The sequence below is a fragment of the Augochlora pura genome, chromosome 2 (assembly GCF_028453695.1).
Source record: "Augochlora pura isolate Apur16 chromosome 2, APUR_v2.2.1, whole genome shotgun sequence".
Taxonomy (NCBI): domain Eukaryota; kingdom Metazoa; phylum Arthropoda; class Insecta; order Hymenoptera; family Halictidae; genus Augochlora; species Augochlora pura.
In genome coordinates this window covers 11,768,494-11,787,190 of record NC_135773.1, presented here as the reverse complement: position 1 = coordinate 11,787,190, position 18,697 = coordinate 11,768,494, and the positions used below count along the sequence as shown (strand labels likewise).

At 47.0% G+C, this 18,697-nt stretch overlaps 1 protein-coding gene across 1 annotated transcript in view; it reads right to left on the bottom strand.

Moving 5' to 3' along the window:
* Positions 1–18,697, bottom strand: part of LOC144475978 (protein expanded) — a 112,433-nt gene that overhangs the window by 22,255 nt on the left and 71,481 nt on the right. Inside the window, exon 4 of the mRNA XM_078192472.1 lies at positions 10,453–10,552. Within this exon, the coding sequence (XP_078048598.1) occupies positions 10,453–10,552 (100 nt within the window). The remainder of the gene's footprint in view (positions 1–10,452; positions 10,553–18,697) is intronic.

The following is an 18,697-nucleotide window of genomic DNA, read 5'->3' as shown; positions in this document are numbered from 1 at the left end:
GTGAACAGACTTTTTATATAATGCCAGTCTAATCTACCCCGTTTAGACAACGTAGACACTTCCAGTTTCCATTTAAGCTAATAGTTGGGACGTATTTTAAAATCAATCGCAACTTCTCCTTTTAAATCTTGTAAACGCCGTGGAGTCAAACGCCGATTCCTTTTAATTTTTCGAAATGGTCTGGTTATTCTATTGCAATCTAATCTACCTCGTCCTGTAACAGATACTTCCAGCTTTCACGTAATCTAAGTTGCTTAGAAATAACACGGACAAGTCATATCGCAAAATTTATCTGAATCGCTTTGAATTCATGTAATTTTCCTTGTCTTGTCCCAAGTGTCAGAGATCCGCGAACGGGCTAATTATTACACAACCTAATAGTGTTGTAAAAATTGCGATTGGACCAAGAATTTAATATCTTAAAAAAACTCGAGTCCTTCGAATCGATCTGGAGAAGATCGTTCTGTTTTTTGGTCAAAATCATTGTATTATCAACTACTTGAAGTAGACAACGGATGGTTGGTTGGTCGTTTCACAGAAGCGTCACGAAAGTGTTTTCACGGAACGCATAAAGCCCCGACGTGATCCGTAAAGGTTGCTGCGGATGTCAGTGACCGAAACCGCTCGCGCTCCGTTTAGATCCTCGGAGCACCATTATCGGTGAGACCGCAATAAAATATGTTATCCTGTGGCTCTTTCATCGGCAAAACCATAAACCGTGCGAGAGACTGCGTTCCCGACTGTTCCATATACGTATCAAGGATACGTAGGAAGAGGCGACTCGGCCAAAGGCGAGTGCTTCTATTTATCTAAAGCCGCTTAAAATTTTTCTGCACCGCTGTAACTGCATACGGATTAGTATTATGGATTATTAGTGGACTCCGCGTCTTTATATCCTCGTTACATGTTCAGATTCGTAAAGTAATGGAGAACTTTTATGTCGATAAAAATGAATGGCATTATGACTTGCTTTTTACTGGGCAAGGTCGTTCAATTAGTGGCAAAGGTTAACTGCTACGAGTGATTTCTGAAAATGAGTATACGCGTAAAGATGTGCAGAATCGCGAGACATGCGTGCTGCTTTGAGTTGTAGTACCTCCTGTGTGATCGAGCGCTTGCGATCCTTCGATAATGTTTGACGTGCGATAAAGTTGCATGCTGAGGCAGAATTGCCTATTTCCCGCCTCATCGACGCGCGCTTCCGGAAACTTTGGCTGCATATAATACTCATTCATATTATATTCGCCATCTATATGCCCGCACACCAGTGCGGCCCATGCGCGTCGGCATATACATATAGACAGTGGCGGAATCATTATGGGTTACGTTTCAAACATCTGCTCCTCAATAAAACTGCACGTCGTGAAGCCGGTCCGGGTAGTGTCGTTCGTGTTCGAACAGCCGCGCCTCGATTCTTCGCGACTCTCTCTCTGGTTCGAGAAGTCTCCTGTCCCCTCGCCCCTCGCCCCCTCGTCCCCCGCTACCGATACCTTTCTCTCTTTCTTTTCGATTTCTCGAGCCTCCACTCCTCGTCTCGTTCCATCTTTCGTTGTTCGGGTCCCGGGCTCCCGGAGCCTCGGACGCCTGTCTCTGTTCCGCGAGGCGCAAGTAGAAGAGTCGAGGATTCCCGGACACCCTGTATTTAGCATATTTCGATTTGCCCGAGATACACCGAGAGAGCCCGTCCACCTCGTCGACGTCCGGTGCCACGTGTGGCATGCTGCCTTTCAGACACGAAGGAGCGGATCGAGCCACATTCCGCGGTGGAGCCGGCCAAGGATGAAAGAAGAAGAAGGAGCCGGGGGGATGTAATGCACTCTCCGTTGTGAGGAGGCCCCAGAGCCAGACCCGGCTCCTCGGTCCGGCCCGGCCCGACCCGGCCCGGCCCGGCCCGGCCGGGGCTCTTCGAGTTTCCTTTCTGCTGCGCCTTCTTCCTTCCCTTCGGACGCGAGCCAAGAGAAGGTAGGGAGGCAAAGACAGAGCGACGAAGCTCGGGGAGTGGGAGTCACCGGTGGAGGAAGCGAGGGGAAGCGAAAAACGAAGAAGAGGAGAAGGTCGAGAAGGGAAGAAACAGCGAAGCGAAGGAGAAGAAGAACAGGAAGGTTAAAGCCAGACGGGAGAAGAAGGTTGGGGGTGGCGACCTAAGAAGGTCAGAACATCGTATTTCTTGCGGGCCGGCGAGAGTCAGCAGCAGCAGCGTCATTAAAAAGAAAAGTTCCGAGGGCATTGTGGCTGGCCGAAACTCCATGAAAAATGCGCCTCGAATCATCGTCCTGCCGTTCAACTATCCCCAAGGATGAAAAATATTAAACCACCGCGACCGACCAGAGTGTGTACGCTCCTCGCTTCTTTTCTCCTCCCGTCTCTCTTCCCGCTCGCTCCGCGAAATTATTACAGGCGCTCGCTCGGCGAGGCGCGTCTCTCGGGTGTCCTTGCTCGAAGGTAGTCGGCGATTGTTTCACTTGTTCGGTCTCTCGGGTAACGCGCCCCGCCGCCGCCGCCGCCGAGCTGCCGAGCCGCCGATTTTGCGATCCTCTTCGCCGCGTCGCTTCGAGCCGAGCCGAGCCGGAGCTGCGCTCGCAATCGAACCCGAGAGATAGATCCTCGCCACTGATCGAGAAAGTCGTAAGTCAGCCGAGAGTTCTTCTTTCGTTGCGATCTTTCCGCTCGTATAGCCGAGGGCACCTGTGTTACCCGAGGTATAACCCGACCATTACCGGGGAATGTTGCCCGAGGGCTAACCCTGGCCCTCGTGTAACCAACCATCGAGGCCCATGGGGTCCATCTTATCCCACTAGAGATTCCCTCCAGTCACGGACGAAGAGCAAGATCTTACGTCGCCCCGTCTCTCTTCCTCTCGGTCTTTTCGCTCGTCTCCTCCTTTTTGTCCGTCTTCAAACCATTCCTACCCTTTCCTTTCTCCCTCCACCTCTCTCACTTTCTCTCGTTCCTCCTCTCCCTCGCGTTCTATCTTTTGCTCTCGGTCTACGGTTCTTCCGTTGCTTTTTCTCCTTTCCTATTTCTCCGCGCATTTCCCCCTTCGTCCGCCGCCGCTCTCCCTCCAACCTTTCTTTCGTTTTGTTGATCACCACGCCCAGAAATCAGCCTAGACCGCGTTCTTACCATTTTACGAGCACGTCAACAATGACGATGGAATAAGGCCGACACGGAGGGAATGCCGCACGTGGTATACTAAAATCATTAAGGAATTCAGATTATCGGACGGGATCTAACAGACGTGGACGTCGGTTATCGTTCTTTGTCAAAGCCGGTTACTATGCGTTACTATTACATTTTTTTTTTATATATTATTTATCTTTTACTATTCTTTTATATTGCTGTTTTTCAATTAAAAAATTTAGTATACCTTATTCCACGAATGTAAAGTTAATTATGCCCGAAATGGTAGTTTAGGATGACGGTTGCCCTGCGTTTTATTAAAAGCTGAAACAACGGTGCTCAAATGAAGCACGCAGCAAATGCGTAATGCGCCTAAGCCCTCAGGTATGTGGCTCTCTGATCGCGATTTTGCCAACGACGAGCCGCTCGCATTCTAAACAAGAAGGGGCCCCGCAGTGGCTGTCACAGTAGTATTTTTCAGATCGTGCTTCACGGGAAAGAGTGTTTCTTCTTGGAGTCGAAACGATTTGTAGCGCAAAACTCGCGCGGCTTTGCCTTATGACCGGCGAACGCGAAAATGAAGAGAAAAAAGGGGTGGCGACGAGCGTTTCAACGAGAAATGGCAGGAATCTGGTAACGAATGAGGCTGAGGGACGGGGGGAGTGAGGAGGAGGAGGAGGAGGAGGAGGAGGAGAGAGGCAGAGGGAGAGAGACCGTTCGTCCGTGGCAGGGATTCGCGCTTTACCGGATGAAAAAACCGCGAAGGAACGATCCCCATAAACCCGCCGGTTTCCCAGAAAGAAACAATGTTCCCTCTCCCGACCCGTGGCGCAGCAATGCGCCGTAACGGTAATTACACCCGTAATCACCCTTGATTGCTGAGAGAGGGTCCCGGTCTCCTTTGCCTTTTGCACTTGCTATCTTTTACGTGAGCGGCCCGACTTCGCCGCCAGTTTTGCCAGCAACGAGAGAGGAGGATAAGAAACCCGGTGTCTTCTTTGAGAAAACGACACGCCACGAAGGACTTTGCCAGAGGACCGTCCGGGTGTGGAAATCGCTTCTGAAATGACACTAGGTGCGAGTTACGGTGTACATCTTAGCGAAACCTTTCAGTCGACTTCCCGGGACGGGCGTTCGTTCTCCAGAAATTTCAGCTTCTGGTTTTTGCGCGTATCCGGCATCTCGGTCGCGAAATGGACGTCGGCTGAAAGATATCGCGAGTAATCGTAGCTGCGTCGACGAGATGTCCGACTTTTTCCCTATTTTCAAGGAACTAATTTCTTTCCTCCGGCGACAAAAGCGATTTACTTTGGCAGAATCTTATGATTTCATTCTTTCCGTGTATATCTCCGAATCCTCGGATAAAATTGGTAATATTGTTGAAATTATTGAAACGTATTCGAATAAGCAGGTTTTAGAGACATTCTTTTAGCTGATTGATATAGTTAGGAAGGCGGTACGTTATCGAATAATTTTAAAGCTAGCTAATAAAAGATATAGAAGCGAGCATGCTGCTTGTATAAAGAACTAAACGAGTTCAAAGCGATTCAACAGATACTATCGTACGGATACTTATTTGCTCGAGTACTGTCCATCTCCGTTAGCGAGCCTGTGAAGACGGTTGGTATCTCTGGAGTAGAAACATTGCGGATCCCAGGCAAAAAGGATGATTCACCGACGCGGGCCTTGGATCCGCGTTACGCGCCGAAATCACGTCGAGCGCTTTCCGGAGTGTTATTACACGCTCGTGGCCAGTAACGAAGTGGGCCCCGCGTTCCCTTACGGAAGACAGATGGAGTTCCGTTGAACGGGCCGAAGGGGGATAAAATGTGGCTTCCACTAGCAGTATCACTACCAAGAAAGAACGCGGTGTGCATCAGCAGCGCCACCAGCGAGCGCGCCACTCCTCCACCGCAGGCCACTATCTGGAGCTCATCGCATATTTCATCCCGATCAAATTATTCCGAGGAACAAAACACGCCGGTGCAACGTCGGAAAGTGAGAACGTTCGTTGGGTCGTTTTCGGCGAAACCGGGCCTGCGCGCTCGTATAGCAGAGCGGCATAGATTGCTTCGGTTTCACCCCGTAACTTCAGCTTTCATCGACACCCTTGCTTTAGTCGTTCATTTAAATTTCAAGCTTCGATGGTACAGCAAATTCTCCCAAATCGTCCCTCGGGTTTGAAACAAAAGTGGACAACTTGGAAAGAAGAGATACAAACATTCGATTATAATAATCGTATCCCCTCTTTTCAAATTGTCCATTTTTATTACCAAGCTGAGGGACGACTTGAGAGAATGTACTGTTAATTTATTGTCACACCGATGTATGAAAATTGTTACGTAGCTGAACGATATATATATGTGACAGTTATTCTGTGCAGCAGAGAAAAGACTATTCAGTGGCCCGCTTTTTGGTAAAACACCCCGTACAGCGCTAATGACTTGGTATCTCTTTGTCCAAGAGTACATTTTTTGCTGCTACAGTAATTTAAACTAGACGGGGTACAATTCGTGCAATCATCTTCGACATCCAGGGACGTTCTCGCTCGCAAAGGAGAGAAGGACGTTGCTTGGAAGGGGTGAACGGTGCCAAGGCTAATAAAGGGCAAGTTCACCAATTGATAGAAGAAAGGGCCAGTCGAGCAGAGAACTGCTAATACATCGGAGACGCGAACCCAGAAACTGCCTGCCCAACATTCCTTCCTGGATGCGCGTTCCTTCTTCGTCCCCTTCTTCGTCGCCCTCTCTGAACTCCATGGTCTCCCCCGGCCGTCGGGCAGCCTTCCCTCTCCCCCTCCTGCCCCGCAGTCCCTCACCGACGGCAGGATGTGCTGCCGCCTCGACATGCACGGGGCTTCATTAGCGTTCGCGTAATATAAATCAAACGACGACGCGTTTTAATTTATAAAACGCCATTACACCTTATGAATGACCCATTCATGTGAGAAGCCTCGCTTCGTGGACACGTGTCCCCGTTGTTACGACCACGAGGGTCGGAAAGGAAGAGCCGGGGCAGAGAGAGAGAGAGAGAGAGAGGGAGAGAGAGAGCCGACAGGAAAGAGAAAGAGCGAGAGAAAGAGAGGGAGAGAAAGACGAACGAACGAACGGGCTGAAGAGGACCAAGGAGTTGGCGGCGAGGGAAGGGCGTGGAGGTATGAGGAGGGTGGACGTTGAAGTTCGCGAACAAGAGAGGCGAGAGAGAAGGGACCGACGAAGACGGAAAATATCGTCCAAAAAGAAGGTCGAGAGGAAGGACGACAAGAGCAAAACGAGGACTTTAGCTTCTACGAAGGAATTTTCTCTCATGAATCGATCGGGAGCTCTGATCGGATCGCTGGGCTCCCAGTGAGGTGGAGGGTGGGGAGTAGATAGAGAGGGACAGGTGGAGAAAAACCGTGCGCTACGAAATGAGAGAAACACGACCGGGCCCGACGATAAGAAAAGAAAAGGGAGAAAAAAGGACGCAGAAATTCCTTTTGCAAACGGCTCGACTGACGTTCGGCAATTGGTGCAGGAGGTGTGTTGCTTACGAGAAGACCGAAAGCCGAAGGAGAAAGATCGGCATGTATAATGGAGGGGAAGGAAGGACGTTGAAGCCCTGTTGTGACGCAGCCTTAGCTTCATCGAGGTATATATCCACTGGACCTGCTAAGGCCCATTCTCTGCTCGCCGTTCCCCCTCCCTTCTCATCCCATCCTTCTCCTCTCCCTTCCTGCCTTGGCGTCCGTCCTCTGCCCTTCCGCCACTGAATCCCTCGGTCTCGGGGCCCTTGCCCCTCCACCAGGGCCCGCTTCCACTCGCTGCCTCCGTCCCGCAGGTCGACGATGCCTGTCCTCAAAGTCCTCCTTCCACATTCCTGGGTCCCGAGTCGCCGTGCGGCGGAGACGCTTGGGCGGGAGGTGGAATACGAGAGGCCCTATACAAATCACCGGGCTACCGTCTTACCCAGGCTCATTCTTTCTCTTCCTTTCTCCCTCTTTTCCATTCCAGTCTTCCTTCTTCCTCTCGCTCGCTCTTCCTCTCTCTGAATCCGCTCATTTTCGTCCTTTTTCTTCGTCTCTCTCTCTCTCTCTTTCTTTCTTTCTTTCCTTCTTTCTCTCCATCTACTCCGAGAGTATCTCTATCCCCATCCTTCTCGATCCAGCCTATTATCTCTCTCATTTATCGCGTTCACTCTGTCCTGCTTCCTCTCGCTTCCTGTGTCATCCTCCGTCTCGCTCGAAACCCTCCGCTACTCTTCGTTCCTCCCCATATAATACACGCACGGAGGGGTGTGCCGGAGCCCTCCTTCTCATTCCACCGGCGCGGCGCGGCGCGTCCACCTCCGGTCCGTTGCTGGGGCCCGATCTCTGGGCCCGCGCTGCTCTCTTGGCCGCCCTTCCTCCTCCGTGCACTTTCATGTCCCTTTTCTTCGGTTCCTTTTTCTCTTGTTGCAAACAACACGCACCTCGACCCTCGGCCACGCACACGCACCACGCGTTGACGCCCAAAAAATTTGACGTTTCGTATAAATTACCCGCGACGCGGCCTGGCCTGACTCGGCCTGGCCCAGCCAGCCTGCATACGCTCTCCTCTTCGGTCGCACGAATAATTTGCCGGCGAGAAAGAATGGAGAGAAGGAAGCGCGTCCGGAACTCGTGGAGAAACGCAAGGGAGGGAGATAAATCGCGGCCGTTTTCTCGTGTATATTTCTCGCTAAATATGTACGTGCATGTATATGTGTATGGATATATATTTCTACATATATACGTGCACAACCAGCAAAGGTCCTACGAATTCGCGCACATCCATTGCTCGCAACCGTCATCATGCGATTCTTACCGGGCGCAACAATGGATCTGATCAATTACAGACGGTTTAGGGACGCGTCCGGCAGAACGATCTCAGAACTGTCCGTCATCATCTCTCCGTTCGAGGTCCGCCAGCGGAGCACACCGTGGTCTCGCTCGCGGTTCGGCCCGCAGGCGATCCTTCACGATATCTATTTTTAGTAAGAACCGTCAGAGTCCAGACGGTGGTGATTACAAAATTGCAGCAGCGATTGGTCCGTGTCATTTTACCGCCGAGGGCCACGGCGGGGAAGGGCGTTCGGCCGGGGGGGAGCAAGAACAGGACGAAAAGGACTAACACGGGGACGGGGAGAACCGCAGGGGCAGAATACGGGGAGGGAATAAAAAAGCAAGCACAACGGGTCAAGGAAGAAAAAGAAGCGAAGACGGTAGCAACAATAACGTCGCCAAGAAGATGAAGAAGAAGAAGAAGCGGTAGCGCGGTGTAGTGGTGGGGAAGGGAGCGCCAAAGATGGATCCAGTGCGGCGACGAAAAACCAGCGTTGAAAAAATAGAGGGCCTAGAAGGTTTTAGAAGGAAAACAGATGCAGAAAAACGCACGGCCAGGTAGAAAACAAACGAGAGAAACGTCGAAGAGTGCGAGATGAGGTCCTAGTGCCTACGGGGCACCGTTTGCGGACCCGGGAACACGGACACGGACGTGCGCGCGCTCGCTCGCTCGCTCGCTCGCGCACACTGGGGCCCGGCCAACCGACGCACGCATGCATGCAGGGGTGTGAGCGATCTTTTTCTCCTTGTTTTGGCTTTTCAGATGCATTTTTTTCCTGTCGTGGCATGGCTCGCGCGCCTCAAAACCCGCCAGCTCAGCCTCGCCGTGATGGGGCCCCGCTGGAATGTAGGAGGGAGGGGTTCCGCAGGGCCCAGCGAAGCCCGAGAAGGGTCCGGCAGGGTGGGGGTACCAGTCGGACCGGCTTGTCATGACTGGTGGGAAGCCAGAGAGTAGAGCGAGGGTACCGGTGGCGAGTATTCGTCGCGGAGAGGGGAAGAGGACGCCTCGGAAGCAACGGGCCAGAGAGAGAGAGAGAGAGAGAGAGAGAGAGAGAGAAAGAGAAGGAGGGAGAAAACCGCGATATGCAGAAAGATTTCAAGATTAGTCAAGAGTTTCTGGACTAAGAGGACCCTGTGGACCCCAATGTTTAGACAGTCCGAAGACTGTTCGGTCCTTTTCCCTAATTCGGCTTCAATGTCTAAGACACTTTCCCCCCGTGTTGATTTTTCGACCAACTCGCGAATCGTCGACGAAACGACGGTGAAAGTATTCTTATCGTCTCGATGTCCTTTCGTTTCCCGTTAATTGTACGCGCACGCACCACGTGCGCCTGCAATATGACTTGATCGTTGTCCTTCGAGCAAAGTTCGTTCGCAGGTGCGACATTCTTCGACGAATACAGGAAAGACTGTCGCTACGGCGAGCAAAAAAGCCTGCCACGATTGAGATAGACATTTAGCACGATACAGTGAACTGTACGATTCGCTGAAATACTTTTCTGTCGGTCCCGTGTGGTACGCGAGGACTTGACGACAAAATAACACGACTTCATGGCATAAAAAATTCCCCGACGGTCGGTACCATTGATTTCCATAAAATCGCGATGCCGAATAGCGGCAAATAGAACGTCGCGTCGATGTAAAAAACTACAAATGCTTTGTCCACTTCTGCCTGGACTCCAACAATGTCATGCCACGAGGCGTTCTCATGTGAATTAAACGAATCAGATTTCAACGCGACTTGATTGCGTCACGAGTGCTCCTCTCGAAAGATAAATAGCCTTGACTGGATCGGGCCCAGACCAGAGTCGGGTCCAAAAGTCGGGTCTGTCAATCGGGCGGCTAACGACGGTCCCGTCACGAAATCGGACGGGCAACTCGACGTCGCGATCGTGTCGAGGACTCGCGCACTCGCGAAACGCAACACCTAATGACTCGCGTGAGCATCGGTAACCCGATCTACTCCGGAGAGGACGTTAAAATGTGGCGCGCCGTAATTCGAGGCGGATACGGTACCCCGCAAGTCATTCACGATGTTCACCGGGCCCGTCCGACCGTATTTCGTCCGTTAAACGGTGGATCGACGGAAAAAGGGGGACGTCGTGTTCCGCGAAGGGTAAATGCACCGGCCGTTCGATAAGCGCACGAGCTCGGGGCTTCGATAGTTGTCATTTCCAAGGACTGGTTATCGAGTGAGCAATAGTACGGGCGTTCTTTCCACCATTCGTTTGCTTTCTTGATAGGGTAACACGTAGATATACATCATGGAGATATGCCTAATTATCTTTTTATAGAGAAAAGAAGATTGCTAGCGATTAAAAAGTACTATTCTGATACTCAGAGATCGATATTTTACATCGACTAACGTTTCGTAAAAAAAAAGATTTCGCAAGATATTTAAAACGACTAAGCTTGAAATATTGTGGACATTTTGGTTGCATGTACAAGGGTTAATGGAACATTAACTTGAAGTGGGAAACAGGTTCACTCACCGGAAAGTATTGCCAGGCCGAAGAGTTCGCAGTCTCGCATGCCCTGCTGGCCAAGAAGCATGCATGTTTGCGCGTACACTTCCTTTACTCTCGACTTCGCCTAGAAAGATAAATGATAATTAGTGGAAACCTGAAAGCAACATCATGATAATGTTTTGATAATATTCAATATTGACGAAACCAAACGAAAGCCAGTTGAGGTTATTAATATGTGTACACGCGTTGCTCGTGTGGAAATCGCGTAAGAGATTTATGGCCGACACTATGAAGCAGAACAAGCGATAAGGTAAAAGTAGCTATTTTGAAACTTGGCTCAATTGTGACCCCTTCTTTAAACAGTAGCGTAAATGATGCAATAAAAGGTACATACAAAATTCCATCCATGTATTTGGGCATTGTTCTTCGCAAATCCACTTACTCGAATACTGTTACGTAACAATCAGTTGTAAAAAATACGTTCATTCCATATTACATTCCAGTAGTATATTATGCACCTTATACTTTTCATTGGCCCAATTTATGGGACACTCGGACATGATACGAAAACAGTGTTCCGTAATAGGTACACGTTGCATAATAATAGGTACATATTACATAAATATTTTACTGTCCATCACGTTATCCGACAACGTCGATCTATCGTAACATTAACACTTTTTAGCTGCGATAAAATCGATGATAATCCCTGAAAAGCGTTTCACAATAGGTACTTTCACTTTGAGTACCATTTAAATACTGCCGCCTAGAATTCAGTCTATAAAACTTTGAATTCCTATGACACGACGCCGTGCACAAATCATCCACGCTTTTATCGCGAAGCCACGATTCCGGAGAGGATCGAAACATAAGGATGAACCGGAGAATCCGAAGGCACCGATCCGGCAATCCCGATAATAAAGTATTCAACATTAATGTCACACCGTATCGTCGACAATCCCCGATTCTTTTGCCCGCGGCCGAGCAATTCGTCGCATAAATTCCGGCGATATTAACACCCGGACGTTTTATAATCTCGTTCTGGCCGACGGTCTCCCGCAAAGACAGGTCGCAGCCGGGAGAGGCGTTCGAAATACCTTCGTAAAACGTCTGTCAAAAAGGCCGCATAAAATGCCCGGTCGGAACGCTAGCCGTCGCCGTTTACGCAAGGGATTCCGGTTTCTCTAGAATCTGGGATACCGCGAGCTCTCGAACCTGCCCATGGAAACGCGCCACGTGAATTTCTGTCTCGTGTTACCCCCTCGAATCGAAGCATGAATGGTGCAACGACGTTAAATTGCCTCCCCGTGTTCGACAGTTGGACCTGTTTCGTTCGACTGCGTCACGTTTTCTGCTCTCATTCCGAACGCATCTATGCCTCGGTAGAGCTGAATGGTCTCGGACCGAGGCCATTTTCCACGATACCGGACTCGATCCAGTTGAATCTGTCGAAGGACAACACGGCTTCTGTTAAAAGCTTCGTTTCGCCATTCTTTACCCGTTCCTTTATGCTGTCCATTTTAATTCGACTCGCCGGAACGTCTCCGAAAAACGCTCCACTGTTTTTTCTTACAAATGTCATTTTGTGACATGAAATACCGTTTTTTCCATAACCCTTCTACTCTGCTAAACGCTCCACTCTTACTGCATCACGAGGGTTGTTGTTCTTCTTCTTTTTTATTATTTCTTTAGTCGTTAATATATATTATTTCTTTTATATCTTAGCTTTTCCTAAGTTAATGTCAATAAATGATCACTATTACTGTTATGTATAACTTAATTTAAGGCATTTTTGAAAACATCATCCTAACAAGTCGAATTACCCACAGTACACGAATAAATCGCAGTCACGCGATTGGATTTCTAGTCACACAAGGACGTGTTTAATTTGGTGGATCGAATGCAGTTCGCGTGAAATATGTGGCATATTTTTTCCGACAGGACAGTTGAATTTAAAAGGTAAATAAAATTGTTTAGGAGATGTGTTATTTTGGTGACGCGATGCAAGCTTTGCAAGGGTTGTCCGACAGTGTGCAAATTTTGTTAAAACGCTAGCGCCGAGGTCACAGCGTGTGGTAACGCTGGCATTCTGCAACGTGCACACATGTAATAACAATGCGTGGATGGATGAATATTGCAAACGGTGAAAGCGTACCACATACCAGGCTCGTTACGACCGTGGTAGCTCGCGAACTTAGCAATAGCAGTGTCATACGTCGATCAAGAAATCTTGAAGAGAGTATTATCTGTCGATTCGTGAAACGTTTTCACTCCATTCTGACGCGTCCGGATAAATAATTCGAACATCGAGCAGCACGAGAATGTCCTAAATCCTACCTAAATAGAGGCCGTTCCTATCTATAGTGATTTCAATGTTTAAACCGTAACTTTCTCAAGACACACTAGACGTCTATAATAGTTTTTTTACTTCGACTATCGTTGCGATTCATGTTACTTCAACGCGCTTATGTTACTTCAACCGTCTTAGTCCTTATTTTTAGCACTAACTTCTAATCTAAGTCTGCTGATTATTTAAAAAGTCGTCAAATAAATCAATTATTATTGCCTGAATGAATTCGGCAATCACAATTCAATAATACACGAAAAATATTCGCATAGCCCGTTGCGTAAAGAACCGATCGAGTTGAAGTGTCGTTCCAGGACGGAGAGTTAATCCGTATTCGCGATTTCTCAATCATCCGCTATGCATAGATAGATCATTCGAAGCTGAACGGCTCCGATACAAATAGTTCTCTTAAATCACTTAATTCTTCTCGGCGGAGAAAAAGCTCGCGTCCGCTTCGATATCGGCAATTATCCGGCTCGATGAGCAGCGTGTCTCAAGGCTTTTGAAATGACCCGCATTAAAAGTCGCCGCGCAAGAACGAATTCTCAACTATGTAGCGAGTGCGGTACTCACGATTTCATTTCTTGCCGCCGCGTCGCCGCTTTTTTTCCCCTCGCCGCGCTGTTAATGAAACATTCCGCGCCCCTCTATCGCCGGATCACAGACAGGAGACACCGCCGATGAAGTTCTTATTGTTGTTATGTAGCCGAACAAATTTATACCACACGCCGATCGGTTAATTACCGATCACGCAAGACGAGTCTTTTTTTTCCGGCGCGTTTCTTACCGATGTATCCTCATTTTCCGCGCCAGGAATTCCGATGTCCGAGAGCTCGATTTATTCGCGGAGAGTCAAGGGTACTACCTGCGTTTATAGCCGCAAAAAAAAACGAATCATTTTCCTGCGCACTGTAACCACAGTTTATGTCTCGGAAACGCGTTACCAATTAAATTCGAACGAATTCGAAATTCTGTATTTATAATTGAGCAATTGATTTTAACCAGTCGCGGTACTATAGCAATAATATTAACATAGGATTGTTTATTATGCCAATTTGTTTTTTACATCGATACATGGGATCATAAGAGTAATTCGAAGTATTTCTCGACCCGTGAAGTCGAAAGGTGCCCTTTGAGATACCCCTAAAAATTGCTGTATCAATCTTTATGATAGTTATTAAACTATTACATTGATTCACGTTTAAAGAGTTATTAGAAACTTAAGTTCTTGTACGAACAAATAAGTTCAATTTCATATGCACATGATATAAAAATAATACGAAATTAAATATTATACAATATATTGGAGGAAATGTCTTAGATCTGAAGTGAAAAACAGTTTCGAGTTCAAGAGGTTAAACCGACGAAATAAATTTTTTAGGTCATCAGTTTGCGCTTTAATGGAGCGTTTCCGTTTGGGTAAAAAAGCTCCGATAAATTGTTCGCTCTTATCATGTTGCACGTCAACGAATTATGATCGATCGTTCATGGCGAACCTCAAAATGCCTTTAACACGTTGACGACGGCTTGACCCAGCGGTGGGTCATGCGTGTTAGACCTGTGGGCTGCGTACATTTGTTTATTTTGCTTGCATTTCACAAAATAGATACTACAAAATAGGTTTATGTTATTCTATCTGAACATTCTAAACAGATATTCGATAGTAAAAACATAGAAATTCAATATTATAAACTTAACATAATTATTTAATTTTTGTAAATATCCGGCGCCGGCTCACAGAGAAAATCGTGAATATCGGCGCCGCCGTCAACGTGTTAAAATTGCTACGATACAGAGTGTGAAATCGCGAACAATATTTTTGTTGGCTCATGCGGCGCATCGCACAGAAACTTCGCGATCGAATGTGACAAAGCTGTCTCCATGAGTTTCACTTCGCGCCTGATATCGCGAAGTCTTACTTATACCTTTGCGTCTACTGCTGGAGTTTTAGCTTGCTCAAGGCGAATTGAACGCCTCGGCACGTGCAGCGATCCTAGCCGTTGGACTCCATTATTCATGCCGATCAATTATTTGCGATTAAATAATTATTAGGTTTCTTCGGGCTCACTTTTTGTCTTTGAGGTAATGTCAGATGTAATCGAGACGGTCTATCGTCGTTGCAGAGACATTGAAGGATTAATGAATAATGACTCTTCGATATGAAAATGAAGGGCTGTCATAAAATATTGGTTGTTACGTCAGTTAATAAATTGATATTCACCGACGAGAAGGAGCAAAAGCATCCGCGTAATATAATGGAAAATTGTAACAGTGTCAAGCATGTCTTCACTAAAAATTATTAGCTTAACTTCTTAATGTACCTCTTTGGCATTTTTGTGTATTCAATTCTAATGGAACGTTCAATTTCACGTGCATCCTTAACATTTCTTGCCTGGTGCAACGTTGAAAGATCTTTTTATTCTTACCAATATATTGTAGTTTAGATTATGTTTCATTGCAAATTGTCGCGGTGTTACGTTACGTTATAATTTTTCAAATACACTCAGCATATTATAAATATGAACGAAGATAAACTGCTGCATAGTGAAAAATTTGTTTGCTGTAGAGTCCTAAATTTATACCTGAAGCTTCGCGTTTTAACTCGAGAACACCAGCGTAGAGTAACTTGAATTTGAGCATCGCATAATTATGGCAAAGTTCGCATTCTTCCTTCAACAGTCAATGAATCAGAGATTGTACGGGATCAGAAGAAAAAGGAAAAAAACGGTGAACGGTGGGGAAGAAAATAAGATTCTCGGTGAACACCCACGGATATTCAAATCGTGATTCGCTTCGCCTCGCTTCCTACTGTAACGCCCGGCTCTTTTTTCCCCTTGAATCGGAGCGGCTCAATGGTCGCGCGCCGACCCTCGCTTTACTCGCGAAACAAAGCATCGACGAATTCGCTGTCAGCCCGATTTGCATAAATTGCGAACGCTCGGTCGACATATCGCGCGTGTTCCGAGTTCCGAGTGAAGAGCGAGAGCCGAATCGTCTTGTTCCTCCAACAACGAGAGAAACGTGAACCTTATGCAGATTTTTCAAGGAAACTTCTTTCCTGTTTCCGGCAATCTACAAGTCCTAGCGAGCATTGATTTACATGCAGTGGTGATCATAAGCTCGACGAAACTCGGGCCCGAGCGGTCCGCATCAACGCGCGCTAAACAGACCAGACTGATGTTTGTAAACAGTCGCAATACGAGCCGAAATGTATGTGTCGCCCAAGTATGTGTTCGCGACTCAGACTCGCGATGTTTATGTTTGGCCCAAGTATCTGTTCGCGAGTCTGACTCGCAATGTTTATGTTTGGACCAAGTAACTGTTCGCGAGTCTGACTCGCGATATTCATGTTTGGGCAAAAATCTTCATCGCGAGTCTGACTCGCTAAAGCACGGGAAGGGGTTAAATGACTCGAATCTTTTTTAGATGACAGCAGAACTGTCCTATTTATTATATATTTTTAACTTTGTTATTACTAGAATGACACATGTTCTCCAACCATTCTTATCTCAGACTGCAATGAAAATTTTAAAGAACGCGTTTACAAAATTGTAATAATCGCACATCTGCTCATTTGAATTGAACGTAGAGAATACTATCAATATCGCGCATTAAATCGAGTGTAACGAAAAATTAGTTAAATTTTGTAAACCAGCGTTATCTACTTATAAAGATACGCGCGACAACGTTCAAACAAATCCCGTTAACTTCAATAATTCTGCTTCGCGTACCAAATAACACTGATTTCAATGTGAAAAATGCAAAGAAGTTGGACGCGTTGAGTCCGTTGGCCCGGGATCTTCCTCGGAAATTGTCTCGAAGTTTCAGATCCGTGCCGCGAGTGATTCTAAGCTCGGGACCGATAACGTGGTCCCAGTAATTAATAGTTCCCGATTACAGCCAACAAACTGAAGTGCAATGGATAAATCTCGACCGGCGATGCAGCGGCATCGACGTCGCTTAATGAACTCCGAATCCCATCCGGCCCGAGATAACGCGACGCCATGGAAATCCATAAAGAAGTTCAAATAACCGTCGACCGCTACGGTTCTTTGAAAGTTGAGTGCCTCTTATAAATAATATTGTTACAGAACGGCGGGGCAAGGGGGCCGGGTGGGGAGAATCGTTTTACGACTGCTTCAACAACTCGATTCCTCTCTTTGAAAAAGTGGGGAGGAGGCGTCGTAACACGGAGGCACTTGACCGCGGTGATAAATGCAGGTACGTTGCACACGGGTCCCAACGTACGGGTAAGAGTGTTCGGGTAATAGCGTGCAGGTAAGGGCGTACAGGTAAGAGAGCGTCTTCCGACCGAGACACGCCATCCCTTTTGCTCGTTAGTCGCGAGACCGATAAAAGCCATATTATTTTCCACGATTAGAAAGTTACCTGATGTAACACGAGCTATCCCGGTCCACGGGAACCGGTTGAAGGTTCCGCTATGCTGGTGTATCGGGATCTTTCTCGCATGTCCGCCCGCAGCGAAAAATCGGGCCCGATGCACGGTTCCCGCGACTCGTGTTCAAAAGTTATGAACGCACGGTTTCGACTTTTCTCGGTTCACTTTTTCGTGCCGACGAAAGCGAACATTTCTACGACGCCGGCGTAAGAACACGCGAAGTTGGAAGATAACTTTAATCGGATGCTCCGAGGATCGAATCTATTAGGTCATTCCGTCCGTTTTTACCTGCTGTTCGTAAGACAGTGGTGCATAAAAAAAGTAAGCGAATTTTATGTTATTGCACGATCTACAATATACTACGCGCAGTGCATTCAAAGCCCTATGACACGAGCGAGGAACCAGGGTTGGGCAAAATTTAATTCGGACGACGGATAAAAGACAAAGATCAACGAATACGACGATTTGATTCAACAGAATCGTATAAATATGCAATCGAATAAAAATTTATCGTCATTCTGTTTTTCTGATATATTATAGGATACGCGTATTTCATGGTGTTGGAAGCTACGTTTCCGTCGTACAGACATCCAAGTAAAACTGATTTGTCAGAAAACATAGGTTCAACCTTGATTCGAGAATCGCGATGATCGTGCCTGAGATGACCGGAAACGTGTAATAGAGCAAATGGGAGATCTGTAAGTACCGTTCGATTACGAAACATAATGACGAGCATTGTGATCCGGGTACAAATATGTAATTCCTTTAGAGTATGCTATTGTTCGAAGCAAGATTGCACATTGTTGTTGAAACGTGCGTTGCCGAACAAAACGCGAACATTAGATCACAGGTCAGAAACAAGTACAGTGCTCTAGACATTTTATTATATCCCAACAAACATTTTCTACATCGGAAAGATAAAAATTAGATCCACCTTGATCTTCGTAATTTTATATTTACATCATTACTTGTAGTATTATCCAAAATAATTCAAAGCCCGTAGAACAAAATTAGTAGAACACCTAGTAGAACAAAATTCTCTTAGACAATGAAAATGGAAAAATGCTGTTTTATATAAGTAAAAGGGTATAGTATAGGAAATTATAATAGATGAGAGATTTAATATAGACACATAGGTGATGAGAAAAGAAAAGTAAAAGGATACAAAGGAAAAACTAATGGAAAAAGATAGAAGAATTAGTTTGTCGATAGGATCGCTTACACAAATAAACTGTTTTGTTTATATCTAGCATTTCATTGGGATAAGCTATAGATCGAGCGACGTAGATCGAGCGACGTAGATCTTGGCTCCGTCGTGAAGAAGATCCGTTCGGACAGATATTTTTGTCAATCTTGCGAATCTATCCCGTGGCCGTCTCCGGGACATGGAATCGTGAAACGCGCGCCGATAGGATCGACCGTAAATCTGAGCCGACAGGCTGTTCCAGCGGATATTTTATGGTGGCCCGTAGAGATTTGGTGCGGACAAGATCGGCGCCGGAATGCGCCGAGCGACTCGAAAT